This window comes from Octopus sinensis, linkage group LG3 (assembly GCF_006345805.1).
Source record: "Octopus sinensis linkage group LG3, ASM634580v1, whole genome shotgun sequence".
Taxonomy (NCBI): domain Eukaryota; kingdom Metazoa; phylum Mollusca; class Cephalopoda; order Octopoda; family Octopodidae; genus Octopus; species Octopus sinensis.
In genome coordinates this window covers 112,933,233-112,949,259 of record NC_042999.1, presented here as the reverse complement: position 1 = coordinate 112,949,259, position 16,027 = coordinate 112,933,233, and the positions used below count along the sequence as shown (strand labels likewise).

Genomic DNA, 16,027 nt, shown 5'->3' with positions numbered 1-16,027 from the left:
ATCTTCAATTCTAAGAAAATTGCTTAAAGTTTATTCTTGTCTTTATTCTTGTCTGAAGGGTTCGTCAGTTGTATACCATCAGCACTTTGATGCAATAACATTTGGATATCTAGGCAACTACATGCAGAGCAGTATAATGAGCCATAATTTTAATTTGCATTCACAATTCAAGATGCCTGAGTAACAATAATAAACTTAATATACCATTAACATATAGATTTATATCAGCTTTTTCTTTCATGATTGTGAGCACACTGAGCCAAGATAAATAAAAGTGATACTAAAAAGCACCTTTTTTTTTTAATCAATGACATCACATTTAAAAATTAATACAACAGTAGTTTTTATAGAATGACTTAAAAAATATTTCCACAATGTAATATCTCTCTGGCTCATCAGTTGCATATTAAAAATCACAATTCGCATACATTTTACACTTTCAAGACTGCTATTTACAAAAGGGAGTATGATATCTGCTTGCTTATATAGCAATGATAACATTACAATGAAGACAAAATTCTTTATTCTTTGAATTTCCTTTAAATGTTTAATGTCATTTGTTAGTTTTTTTCAGAATCTAAGTAAGTGGGCTTTTGATCGTAGGCTGTTGCCTTTATGATGTACAGTTTTTATTATGTGAATTAATAAAAATACGTGTTCATTAAGAAGATTATACTGACCCAACATAAACCAAAAGGAAAGGAAGTAAGTATTGTTTTTGTTGTTACTTTCTTGTTTTATTTTTTTCGTAACTCGACAATATTTCCATGGGTTAGTTTGTATCAGAAAAAAAGAATATTTAGAAAGAACAGAATTTTAATAAACTTTGCAAAATAATTATCAAGGATAACAAAAAAAATATTAATTTCAACATTACCAAGATCTCCCAAAAGAGTAAATAATTACAAATATTAAATAGTTATAAATATTAAATAATTAATAATTCCTGATGTTGGTAAGATATGAACTCAGAATGTAAAGAGACAAAGTAAATACCACAAGGCATTTTGCCCAACATTCTAAAAACTGTCAATTCATGCTCTTTTTTGAATAACTAATAGCAAATAAAGAATTTTTTGGCAAATATTTAAGGACAAGAGGGATGCATATTTTGTATATACTTTCATAAATTCTAACATGAAGTGTATTTTAAGGGTAAAACTGTCACTAGACAAAAATGTAATTGATGACAGTATATGGGGGAAAAAAAGATAAACATTATACCTGATAAATAACCAATTTTCTTTTCATTTCTGACAATTAATAATTTCCTTAAATTACATACATGTGTGATGTTTAAATTAAGCCATAGTTATTATATTATGTTTGTATTTTTAATGTTAGGTTTAATTCATTAGTTATTTAATAAATTTATTTAATTTTTCTAGATTATATTTAGGTTAATCAAAACAAATTAGAATAGGTTAATGTTTGGTTATATTTATTATCTACTTAATAAATTTATTTGATTTTCTAAAATTGTGCTTAGGTTAATCACAACAAATTAAAATATTCATCCTCTCCATGTTAGTTAATTTGTGTTTAGATGTTATATACTTTATTTAATACTTATTTTATATCCTATTTATACTTATAATTTTCAGTTCAATTAATTATTAATTTACTAAATTAATTAATTTTCTAAAGACATATTACGAGTAGTGGTAACATGTCTATACTTACAATTTCCAGTTTAATATAAATCCACTAATTAATTAAATTTTCTAAAAACACATTTTGATTAGTAGCAACAAGCTAAAATACTCTCGTTTTGAGAATTTATGTTTAGATTCTATAATTTGAAAAATCTCTTTGGTACATAAACAGCATTTCCTATTTGAAATATGGTAAGCTATAGCATGGCTTACAACCTCTCATTTAATTGTATAATCATTTCCATTATCCTTTAACATCCATATAAATTTGCTGAGACTAGTATTGTTAATTTTATGCCTATTTCTAAAACAACTTTCATGGTTTGCGATTCTTCGTTTAAATCTAGTTTCAGCTGAGCCTATGTAATGGTATGCCTTTCTTTCAGATTTAACTATATACCTATATACCAGGTTGTCCTGTTTACAGTTATTATTAAGTTTACAATTTTCTTTAATCCTACAATCACAATTCATATTAACATTATTATTAATAGAATTATTTTCATTTTTATTATTTCTATTATTAGGGTTAGGAAGAAAGTTAATATCGGTTATATGTCTTCTATTATTGTAATTTACCCTAACATCATTTTTATTTAAGTTACGGCTGTTATAAAAAGTATCCAATTTTCTATTATTAACTGAGGATATAAATGCAAAAAGATTTTTTGATAAAGAATGACAAACTCTTATAGATTTAGAATTAATAATTTCACTATACTTATTAACTTTATTTAAATATTCCTGTATTGATTAGTAAATAGATTTGACTGTTATTTTTAATTTGACTTGCAAAGGGGATGATGAACCACAAAGTATTTGTTTTATTAAGACACTCATAATCCATATTATGTTTTTCAGAATTTATGCAAGGAGTATATCTTCCTTTATTATTTATATTTTGTTTATTATAAGAATTTTCAAATATATTCTTATCAATGCTGTTAAATTCTGTTTTACTAAATTTTTTATTTTTACCTTTCTTATTGGTATATTTAGTATCAGGTTTCATGAGTTTATAATTAGATTTAGTATTTATTTCTACACTTTTGCAATTATTTTCCATATATATATATATATATATATATATATATATATATATATATATATATATATATATAATGCAAAGTTAATAAGTTAACAGAATAAATATTATCAGTAATGATTGCACTACAGAGAAGAATAACAAAATAGTCTTGATTTTTACCTCTTGCTACTTAATAGCTAAATACTATTAACTGAAATATTGTGTTAAGTTCATGTATTCTTCAGAAATCAATCAGGCTCCAGCAAATTGTTAAGTTCATAAATGAATTTTGTTTTCTTCAATGAAACTTCTCAACTAGCATGACACAAATAAAATAAAAATTTGAACAATATTCTCTTCTCTATCTATGTGATCACATACACCAAATAATATAGTATACAAATAAGTAATTTGCATTAACTATCAAAATAAGAAGTAGGTGGGTGTTTTCAATTTGGAATAAATTAGAAGGTAAAAATAAAATCAAACAATAGTAACAATTTATTTTAGGAATTAAATACATTTAAAGCTAAGTTAAATTAAAAGCATTTAACAAGAGTGTTTAAAAATATAGAAAAATAAATTAAATATAAATATACATGTGAACAAAATATTGCTACAGCTAATGGCAAACAGTTTGTTGCAGTTGCCACTAATTGAATAATGCAAAAATATTTCACTACTTGATTTTTTTTTAATGGCCATCAATACTAGTTTTGCATTTTTGTTTCAATCTAATTTTGAAAACTGTCTCTTGATTTGGAGAATAAAAAAAGAAAACAAAAATCAGTGAACCTAAACACTTTCAATAAATAATTATTGACCTGTGCAGAAAATGATTAAAGAGACATTTTAAAGATATTTCTTAATATGTGCAAATACATTTGTGCTGATAAAAATCTTAAATTAATTACTAGTCTTGTATAATAGTAGTAGTAGTAGTAGTAGTAGTAGTAGTAGTAGTAGTAAAGACCAAAACTATGACATTTTATACTTTTTAACAGTTTCATTCTTATTTAAAATAATACACGTTCAAAATATAATTTGTTTACATCAGAATATCCTGATACTTTTACTCTATGTCTTAAAGTATTTTGATAACCCCAATAACAATCTATCCTAATGCTTTAATTTTTATACTAGGTAAAATATATTGACAGAAGACAAATATAAGTTTCTTTGAATCAAAGAATTCCCACCCATGCACTCCCATAGCTCCAAAACATATGTTGTTGGCAGGGAATGACATTCCGGTTTTATCACAGTGTTTCAATGATTATATTACAAAGGAAAAAAAGTGGGATTATTATTGGAAGTTCAGAGAAAATGAAAATACAGTTATAATAAAGGAATTCAGAAAAATAAAAATGAAAAAATATTCATGTCTAACTATAAAAAGCAAATTTGTCAATTTTTATCAGGTCAACCTCTTGACAACAAAAACTATTCTGCCAAATATTGCTGTACCTTTTATGTCATGCTTCATTAATTTGGAACATTTACAATATACAATTTTGTCGCTCATCCCCCCCCCCAATGACAACCTCTTAAGCGTGAAGCTTCAGATTTTAGAAGAAAAAGAAACAGAGTAGTGACATTTATGCCTCTTTCAAAAGCATAAAAATTTTAAGTAAAAGAAGTTTGAAAATCAGGTCATACACTGAGAGTTTACTGCCATCCATACCAGAATATCCAATATAATTTAATGAAATTATAACAGAAAAATACACTCTGTTGTACTGAAAAATATTTAGAAAGTCTCCAAAATCAATTAAGTAAAGAACCAAAAGAATAATCAGGTATAAAACAGCAGCAATTATAAATTAGAGTTAATTCATCAACCATAAGTAGGCAGCAAAATAATGAATGTCTGAATACGATCACTGACTGAAACATTTGAATATTTGTTCGTGGGAGATGAGAAATATTTAATGTAATGAGCTTGATGAGAAGATTAAAGGTTGATATCATACTTGAGCAGCAAACTCTTCATAAGGCACATTAAGTCTTTCAAGAGCATCATCTAATGAGTTGGGTAAATGATCTAATAACATCTTTGAACTGACACGTATTTCAGTATACTCGTTTGGTCTTGTCCATTCTATGTGGTATGTTGGTTTACTGAAGAAACTGTCAATTAAATAGATAAAAAAAAAAGGTTAAATATGCACAGATATATGAAATTAGTGGAATATTTCAATATCAAATATAATAAAATGGAAAACATTTCAAATCCTCCTCTACACCTGCTTCATGGTTTAGAATAAACCTTTCAAATGGCTCCTTATATTTTAATATTTGTTATATCATAATTAAAAAATAATTGTATAGGAGACAATAACTATAAATATCAAACAATATAGGTCAGTGCTTTTCAAACTTTTTGCTGGAGCAGAACCCCAAGGAAACATTCCACTGGCTCGAGGAACCCCTGTGCAATAATTTAATAGTCTTATGCACACATATCTGCACAGGAGAATTAAAAATTACTGCTGATTTTAGCAGTTTTGTAACTTCTTGCGGAACCCCTGGACTGTACTGGCGGAACCCCAAGGTTCCGCGGAACCCTGGTTGAAAACCACTGATATAGGTAATGAAATAACATACGGACTACATCATTTTCCAAAAGTAGCATGCAATTACAAATCCTGTACTTAAAACACAAATTATAAAATTCAAGACATGAAGAAGCCCTTGAATTATAAATCAACTTATTAATGAGTCTCACAGAATTTAATCTTCTATCATTTGACACACAAGCAATAGAGGAAATCACCAATCTCTGTATGGCACATTCTTTTTTTGCATGGTTTTTGCAGCTGAATGACCTTCCTATCACCAATCACATCACAGTGTAGCAAGATTCAAACTCATGTTGCCACATTGCAGATTTCAAGTCATGACATAGCAGCAGTTTGATCATGTGTGCAGTCAAGTTATCGTCCAGTCAGGAACCAGACATCACATGAAAGATTATTTTGGAAGGTCCTAGAACATTTCCCCACAAATATTATAAATTGAGTTGATTTTAAGTACCAGTCTGCTGAATGTTGTAGACATCAGGCCAGAACAACTGGCTCCATGTAAAAAGCACTATTTGAAAGTGGCCAATGTCAGCACCGCCTTGACTGTCTTCCATGCTGGTGGCATGTAAAAAGCACCAACCAATCATGGCCATTGCCAGCCTCCTCTGGCCCCTGTGCCGGTGGCATGTATAAAGCACCCACTACACTCATGGAGTGGTTGGCGTTAGGAAGGGCATCCAGCTGTAGAAACACTGCCAGATCAGACTGGAGCCTGGTGCAGCCTCCTGGCTTCCCAGACCCCAGTTGAACCGCCCAACCCATGCTAGCATGGAAAATGGACGTTAAACGATGATGATGAGTTATAATGGCAGATATGAAGCAGTGCATGAATTTATATTCCTTGCATTTAATCCAGCCCCAGTGGTAAATGTTTGATATCCAGCTACCATGCATGTTGCAATATATTTCTTTCATCTTGCTGACTGTAAATGTATATTTGTAACACACGGCCAACTCCATATGCCTTGTGCAGGAATAATAAATCATGTTTAAATGTTTGCTTGGTGTTGCTCAATTATTATACACAGCCTTCCACAAACCAACCAACAACTCATTCCAGCAACATTGGTATAACACAAGGTACAACAGCATACACTGAATACATTTCATTGTGTCACTGACCCTGTAGGAGTTACTTGAATTTCCCAGTCTATTCCAGTTCTTATTCGGAGTTACTGGCCAATCCAATAATTGCTTGCATTGTAACTTATAATATCAACATCTTAACCATTATAATGTTTCTTTTTCTTTTGCACAGTTATTTACAGCTTCATGCTATTCCAATCACCTACAGCATAGACCGAGAGTGTATTACTGTGCTACCTGCACTGCAACAACTGTCAGTAGCAAGACTTGAGCATTTACTATCCTTTATCAATTCTTATTCAAAATCATGATGTTCTTAAATAGGTTGTCAGAGCTACAACCAACACTTCAGAGACCACATTTCCAGGATATCTTTTACCCTTCACACACGCACACACATATATATCCATATATATATGCAAAATCACAGTCATGGCAGATACCGGTGTTATGCAAATGGCACCTGTGCCAGTGGTACGTAAAAGCACCCATTACACTCTCTCAGAGTGGTTAGCATTAGGAAGGGCATCTTGCCATAGAAACCATGCCAAATCAGACTGGAGTCTGGTGCAGCCTTCCAGTTTGCCAGCTGTGGCCAAACCGTCCAACCCATGCCAGCATGGACAACAGATGTTAAATGATGACAATGATGATGATGACAATGATGATGATGCATATTTCGTGTGTGTGTGTGTGTGGTGTGTGTGTGTGTGTGTGTGTGTGTGTGTGTATGGATGGACAGACAGACAGATACTAGTTAATGACTTCAGAATTAGGACTAGAGAGACTCAAAGACATAAACCATATTGGAAAGGAGATTATGGAAGCTTCAAGACCCAGCAAACCAAAAAAATTTAGAGACATTCTACTGGAAGCCTCTGATGATAGAGAGGAGAACGAGGAAGGGACATATAGCTTAGAGGACAACTGGAAGTTCCAGTGGGAGAATTTACTGGGTGCCACTGACCAAATCTGTAGTTGGTGCAGTCTCAGCCAGGCCAAAGGTGACTTGGTGGTGGAACAAGGAGGTAGACTGTGCTATAAAAGCAAAGAGACAGGCCTGAAAGGACTGGAAAAACTGGAAGCAAAGCTTCAGGGAACCAGAAGGAAGGCTAGGTAACCGGTTTACATAGCAAAAGGAATATCAGAAGGTAAGAAGTTTGCCAATGTTATGCAGCATGAAGATCAGAAGCATGAGGAATTCAGGATTGCAAAGCAGTATATCAGAGAGAATAGAGAAGTGGTAAGTGAGAAATGTGTACATATGGATAATGGTATGCTTGCACTTAGTGACTCAGAGAAGAAAGATGCATGGAGATGCCATTATGAAAAGTTGTTAAATGTGGAGAATGACTGGGGGAAGCAGAGTTTTTCAAATACTGAACCAATTGAGGGACCAGCCATCAGAGCAGATAGCAGTATAATCGATAAAGCAATTACGAAAATGAAGACTGGGAAAGCCCCTGGACCATCAGGTATCACTGCCGAGATGATTAAAATATCAGGTGGAGTGGGATACAGCCTAGCCACTCACATAGTTTATCAGGCTATTCAGGAAGGTGTCATCCCCAAAGACTGGTGTAGCAATATTATAGTCAGCTGTTATAAGGGTAAAGGTGATGCCTTAGATAGAAACAAATACAGAGGTATCAAACTGCTGGATCAGGTCATGAAAATTACAGAGAGAGTTATATCTCAACTAATTAGAGATAAAATTAAACTAGATGAGGTGCAGTTTGTTTTGTTCCTTGAGAAGTACCACAAATGCAATCATAGTGAGACAGTTGCAAGAAAAGTCTTTGTCCAAAAGTAAGCCATTGTACTTAGCCTTCATTGACCTGGAGAAAGCATTTGACAGGGTTCCCTGCTCTCTTATTTGGTCTCTAAAGAAGCTAGGAGTAAAGGAGTGGCTTGTTAGATAAGTTCAAACCATGAAAAGCGATGCTGTCTATAAGGTGAGAATTAGCCTTGAAAACAGTGATGAATTTACCAGGGATCAGTTCTTAGTCCACTCTTATTCATCATAGTTCTCAAGACCATAACAGATGAATTCAAAACTGGGTGCCCATGGGAACTACTATATGCTAATGATCTTGCTCTTATTGCAGAATCTGAAGCAGAATTGAAGAAGTTCCGGTTTGGAAGCAAAACCTAGAATCAAAGGGCCTTAAAGTTAGCTTAGCTAAGACTAAATTTGTTGTTATTCTGGCTGGCAAATGGCCCTGTTCAATATGTAGGGAAGGAGTGGGATATAATTCCATTTGCTGCACCAAATGTAAGCTATGGAAGTATAAGAGATACAGTGGAATTGTGGGAAGGTTATCAGATAAGGTTGCTTTCAGGTGTAGCAGATGCATAGGAACAGTAACTACTAAGAGCACAAGGGACTTAAACTCTCTCAAATGCCCAGGAGGCTCTCTTGAGGTAGTAGGTAGTTTCTACTATTTAGGTAACCAAATTAGTAACAGTGGTGGATGCTCTGAAAATATTGTTTCTAGAATAAGAATAGGGTGGAGGAAGTCCAGAGAACTACTACCTCTGTTGGCAGCAAAAAGACTCTCTCTCTCTCAGAGTGAAAGGTAGATTGTATGATGCTTGTGTGAGAATGGCTATGTTACATGGTAGTGAGACGTGGGCTCTAACTGCAGAGGACATTATTAACCATCCATTTTCTAAGCTGGCATGGACTGGACTTGAAAAGATGGATATGTCAAGCATTTTGTCCAGCATGCTAACAATTCTGCTAGCTCACCAACTTATACACACCACACACATACATTTTATATATATATATATATATATATATATATATATATATATATATATATATATACACACACACATCAACATCAAATAAAAATCAAATGGAAATTGTAGTTGTGATACCTGTGCCGGTGGCACGTAAAAAGCACCATCCGAACGTGGCCTATGCCAGCGCCGTCTTGACTGGCTTCTGTGCTGGTGGCATGTAAAAAGCACCAGCCAGTCGTGGCCATTGCCAGCCTCTCCTGGCACCTGTGCCAGTGGCACGTAAAAAGCACCCACTACACTCAAGGAGTGGTTGGTGTTAGAAAGGGCATCCAGCTGTAGAAACACTGCTGGATCAGACTGGAGCCTGGTGCAGCCTCCTGGCTTCCCAGACCCCAGTCGAACCATCCAACCCATGCTAGCATGGAAAATGGACATTAAACGATGATGATGTGATGATATATATATTGAACTACAAAAGAAACACCACATTGTAAAAGATTATTTGTTACACAATATTGAAATTATATGGATCTTATTACATTTCTAGGTAATTTGACATCAAGATGTCACTGACCCACAACACCACTCTCTTTTGAAGACATAAGGATTGCAGGTCGTGTTTGAACTCACTCACTTTTTTGTGAACATGGTAATACTCATGAACACATCTTTATGAAAAGCATGAAGCACGTGTAAAACGTTGACTCATTGGGTACAAAAAGCACCCAAATTTACCAGTCAATCATTCATTTCCCGAACGCAAGTATGCCAAGACTGACACAAAATCAGAGGGAGCAAACCATCAGACATCTTCATGTTGGTCAATATCCATGGGTCATTGCTAATGACTTGAACTGCAGTATTCAGACAACTGAGTGGCCGAGGTTATGATACAATACCACAAACAGCACGGATGATCATCCACACAGTGGTCAACCAAGGGTTACAATGGCACATCAAGATTGCCACCTGCACTAACAGCACTTGCAGGATCAAGTCCAGAGGGCAATGGAATCAGCTAGGCAGACCATAGGGATTCACCACAGACCCATTTGTGCAGAGACAGTTCGTCGCCAGCTGAGATCTTTCAATGTCTTGTTGACAGCCAGCTAGGGGCCCATCCTCACAGATTGTCATCGATGGGCACATCTGCAGTGGGCTCAAAAACTGTGAGTGGATTTGGTAGATGGAAACTGAAAGAAGCCCATCATATATATATGTGTGTGTGTGTGTGTGTGTGTTTGTTTCCCCACCATTGCTTAACAACTAAGGTTGGTGTGTTTATGTCTCCATAACCTAGTGGTTTAGTAAAAGAGACCAATAGACATGTGTGTTTGGGCGGGGGGGGTTAACATATCCATAATATAAAGAAAATGGAGAGTGTGAACACAGAAAAAAAAATCAATTTATTTCATGTTACCTACACATGTTTCAATTCCTACCTTTACTCACATTTTATAATTAAATTGCATTATGAATTTAATTGTAAAATATGAGAGAAGGTAGGAATTGATATACGCGTAGGTGACATGTGATTGACTATTATTTTTTTTTTAATATTATATTATTAAAATTCTGCTCTCCTATATAGGACAGATGAAAATATAATACCAACTGGAACTTCATAAGTGTTAAGCACTGATGTTGAAAAAAACCATCAGTAAACATCAAAACTGACACAAATTAACAAATTTCAGGAAAATTAATCAATATGGAGCTAAGCAGGTGTATGCTCAGATGAAATGCATCCCTGTTGAAAAAGCAACCTCATTCCAGTCGAAACCTCATATATATATGTGTGTGTGTGTGTGTGTGTGCATAGATATATATATATATGTACACACACACATATATATACATATAGATACATACATATATACATCCCAATATTTATATATATATATATATACACACACATATATATATACACACATACATGCACACACACAGATACATATAGATATATATATATATACACACATACATGCACACACACACACAAACATACACACACATATATATATATGTATGTATATATATATATATATATATATATATATATATATATATATAAACAAATACACACTTGCTTTTTTTTAATCTTTTTTACAGTCATCTCTCCCCTTTGCAATAATCTTTGCACGTGTACCATATAGTTTTTAACCATACTGTTCCTATTCTCTCTACCTTTTTACATACTCTTTCACATTCAAGAATTTTATTTTTCAGATTTTATACCAAACCATCTTAATTTCCCACTATTTTTTTAAACAATATAGCTTTTTCTCTGCACTTATAACTATTTTTTCTCATCTCCTGCACCATTTTCTTCACTGTTGGTTCTCCCTACACACACCTTTTTCTGCTATACTTTCCTCTCACCTTTACTACATTCACATCCCACTCAAAACCACTCACCTCCAGAGAACCAGTTGCATCTCACAGTGTTCATACACCTCCACCCATGTTTATCTCCATACACAGATACTTTTATTCATGCACACAACACCCAGACTTTTCCTCCCCTTTCTTAACTCCTCCCCATATAAACTCAGTCCCACCTGTCCCCTAAACATTTTTACCTGTCTTTCTTTTTTTCCTTCTTTCTTCTTCCCCCTTCCTACCATCATTCTTACTTTCTCTTTTCTGATGCTTTTTTTTCTTCCCCTTTCCAAGTGCAAAAGAACTAACACTTTAGTGAAAATTTATTCCCCTTGCGCTTTTTACCTGTTTTTGCTCATTTATCACATACATACACACACACACATTCACATACATGTATATGCATACACATATATACATACATATGCATATACACTTTTATATGATGATTATGATATACACACACATATACACATAGATACTTATACACTGACATACATATATACGCATACATATACCTATATTAAGGTATACATGCACATAAAAACATATGCATACACATTTATTTTGGGATGGGATATTCTGTTTTCTTTTCCATTTATGCAAACTGTCAAATTTAGACTAAACACCTTATATACATACACACACACACACACACACACATATGTGTGTGTGTGTATAAAATAGATAGATATGTACATATAAGCATACATATGTTAATACATTTATCTACATATCTACAAATATATACCTATATACATATATATTTATATATATGTATGCATGTGTATATATATATATATATATATATATATATATATATATAATATATATATATATATATGCATAGAGCGGGGTTGTGTGTGTGTATGTGTAAAAGAGATAAATATGTACATATAAACATACATATGTTTATACATTTATCTATATTACATGGAAAAATGCAAGCAAGAGAAATAATATTCTTAAGATTATAAACCTGGAAAAGTACAGGACAAGTTATTACACTTGGAAAAGTTGAGGACAAGTTATTACATCTGGTAAAGTACAGAACAAGAAAATTTTTACTTAAAATATTACAGCTAAAGATAAAATTTCAAATAAAATATTTAGATTTAGAAAATATTAGCTTTTATTAAAACTAAAAATTTTATTACTTCTATTTGTTATTAGTTGTTACTTCTATTAAATATTAAAAATAACTCAAAATATTTTTTGCACTTTAAAAAATTCCTTTTTTTAACTATTAATTAATAATTAGAAATTTAAAAATAGGTCATAAAAATAATAGTAGTATATAATTAGTTAGTACAATAAACAGAATAATACAAAAATTAGTTATATATTACAGTAAAATCTACCTATAACGACAAATTCACAGTAAAATTTGCTTGAGTTGTTGCCTAAGTCTTCACATTTTTAGGCTTGATCCAATGCCTATTCTTTTACATAATGAATTTGCCTACCATATATACTACTCTATTTTGCATAAAACTTTAGCTATATTGATACTTCTGGCTTTCATTTTTTAAGTATTCTCACATGCCAATATTTTAACAAAATGATGGTACCTTCTTTAATTATGAAGTTTTTTTTTTTTATTTGTTTCAGTCATTTGACTGTGGCCATGCTGGAGCACTGCCTTTAGTACTTATTCTATCAATCTCTTTTGCTGAACCACTAAGTTATGGGGACGTAAACACACTAACATCAGTTGTCAAGTGATGGTGGGGGAGACAAACACAGACACACAAACAGATGATGATGATATATATATATATATATATATATATATATATATATATATATATATATATATATCGTCATCATCATCATCGTTTACGTCCGTTTTCCATGCTAGCATGGGTTGGACGGTTTGACCAGGGTCTGGGAAGCCAGGAGGCTGCACCAGGCTCCAGTCTGATCTGGCAGTGTTTCTACAGCTGGATGCCCTTCCTAACGCCAACCACTCCGGGGCATTTTTTTTTTTCATAACATTTTCCTTTTCAAACTTCATTGCATGAGATTGAGCTCTATCATTTAAGGTTAATTAAAATATAGTTTGTTTTTAAAATAAAAAAGTTAATTATACTTAAATCCAATTTTTTGCCTTACTTATTTATTTCATGATATTTTACCTCACAACTTTTTTGATACAAATTTTTGTTGCATGGGACCAAAACTATGAAATTCCTCATGCTTTCTTCTATCCTCAAAGCTAAGAAAAATATATTTTGCTTTAAAATAAAAAAGTTATTTAGATCTAAACTTGATTGGAGGTGTTACTTACTCTCCTATAATGTTGCTACAAATTTTTATGTAAACTTTTTTCTACTGGACCAAATCTCAATTTTTTAATGCCAAAATGTAGCTAAGGACCAATCCTCTTCGAAAATGTTAACAGTTTTCAATCTGGTTAAGAATTGAATTAGTGACAAGCTCTGAAAGATGCTGCATGTGAGTAAATTGCAGCCTTAAGAATATTATTCAACTACTACTGTAGTTGAATTATATATATATAAAGGTATGTATATATAAACTTACTTGGAAATGGATGGGTCGCGTTCAATTAAATAATAAATATAATATATATATATATATATGCATAAAGGGTACAGGACGTCACCAACAATACAAATAACATGAAATAAATAAACAAATGAGGGGAAACCGAGTGAAATATGTAAACAACAAGAAGAAATGGAAAACTAGACACCCACACACACATACATATATAAATTTAAAAAATATTAAAGCAAAAAGTTAAAACTTTTTGTTTTAATAATTACTGCTCTATTCTGATATGTTTTATTATCATACACATTTACATGCATATATATATATATATGTTTGCATATATATTTACATATATACCTATACGCATACACACACACACATGGTTAGCCAAAATGATTTCAATTTTTAGAACCTTTTTATAAAATGGATTCAGCTACACAACCAATAACTGAAGTCATTGATCATTGAATGAGTGTATATCTAAGATTAGGTACCTAGGTTACATGTGAATAATCTTAATGTAGGGAGGGGGATATGATCTGCAGATTCAACCTAATCTAACAGTGTCAATATTGTTTATCTAGCAAAGAAAGAGCATGCAGACACATACTGCAATGATGTGATCTTATAAGAAATCTCCCAGAACAGTCTTCAACATGGTGGCTAAAGCAAACCAAAAACAATTGGTTCAGCTCTTTAATTGCAATATTTTGTACTCAATCTTATAAATAGACATGGAAGAACTATCACTTGTTTTTCTTTCAAATATTTTATATCTTCTGAGACTATGAATTTACTAAATGCTTAAAAATATATTAATTTGTCTCACAAACAGCAAATTAACAGTTTCTCATTTAGGCACAAGGCCAGTATTTTGAGAGGAGAGTAAATAGTCAATACTGTTGACACCAGCATATAACTGGTACTTTATTTTATTGACTGACCCACCCAATGGGTAAAAGGCAAAGTTGGCCATGGTGAGATTTGAATTCAGAATTTAAAGAGCCAGAAAAAATACTGCAAGGCATTTCACTGACACTAACAACTGCCAGCCCATCACCTTGACAAGCAACACAAAATAAACACCTATACTGTTAACTAAGATTGTTTTTATACAATAGTATTGCTGGACATTATTATCTCATATCTTAGGACTCATGGGGCCAGTTATTTGGTTTCCATGGCATATAATTGACCAAGATCACAACATTCTCTTTGAACAGAGTATCAGCCCATCACAGCTGACTGAACTGGCTAACATAAAACGAAGTGTTTTGCTCAAGAGCACAAACACACCACCCAAGTCCAAAAATAAAAATTGTGATCTTGCAATCATGAGTGTGCAACACCCTAACCATAAAGTCATGTGCTGTCACTTATACAATAGGATCCTTATCTAAGTCAAAAAGACTTAGATAGAATCTAAAACTTGTTACAACTGATATCATACTCTTTAAAATAACAAAATATACTGTATTTTCCAACATCTAAATTGCATTTTTAAAACCAAAATTTGCAGCCAAAAATGGTAGGTCAAAGGTGACTTTGGAAGACCAAGAATTCCATTTGAAATACAGCAGGATTAGAAAAGATAGTGATGATGCTTGAATGTTTACACTACGTATTACACTGATTTGAATGCCAGGAAATATGGTAAATTAAATTCCATAAATTATCTAGATACCATATTTATCATTACAAATGGCTAATAACCCTTTTTACTATAGGTACAAGGCCTGAAATTTGTGGGGAGAGGGATAGTTTGAATACATCAACCTCAGTACTCAACTAGTACTTATTTCATCAACCCCAAAATGATGAAAGGCAAAGTCAACCTCAGCAGAGTTTGAACTCAGAATGTAAAGATGAATGAAATTCCACTAAGCATTTTATCTGACATGCTAACAATTCTGCTAGCTTTTAAGTAGTCAATAAAAAGAATAAATATTAAAACACTTTTTTAAGCTCACAGTCATAAAGTTATAGGGAAGGTTTTAGATAGTGTAACTTACATGGCTTTCTTA

General features: G+C 32.5%; 1 protein-coding gene across 1 annotated transcript in view; it reads right to left on the bottom strand.

Moving 5' to 3' along the window:
* Nucleotides 1-749: 749 nt before the first annotated feature.
* LOC115209163 (diacylglycerol lipase-beta) overlaps nucleotides 750-16,027 on the bottom strand; it is a 58,535-nt gene continuing 43,257 nt past the window's right edge. The window contains exon 12 of the mRNA XM_029777390.2: nucleotides 750-4,812. Coding sequence (XP_029633250.1) covers nucleotides 4,650-4,812 — 163 coding nt within the window. The 3' untranslated portion in view covers nucleotides 750-4,649. The remainder of the gene's footprint in view (nucleotides 4,813-16,027) is intronic.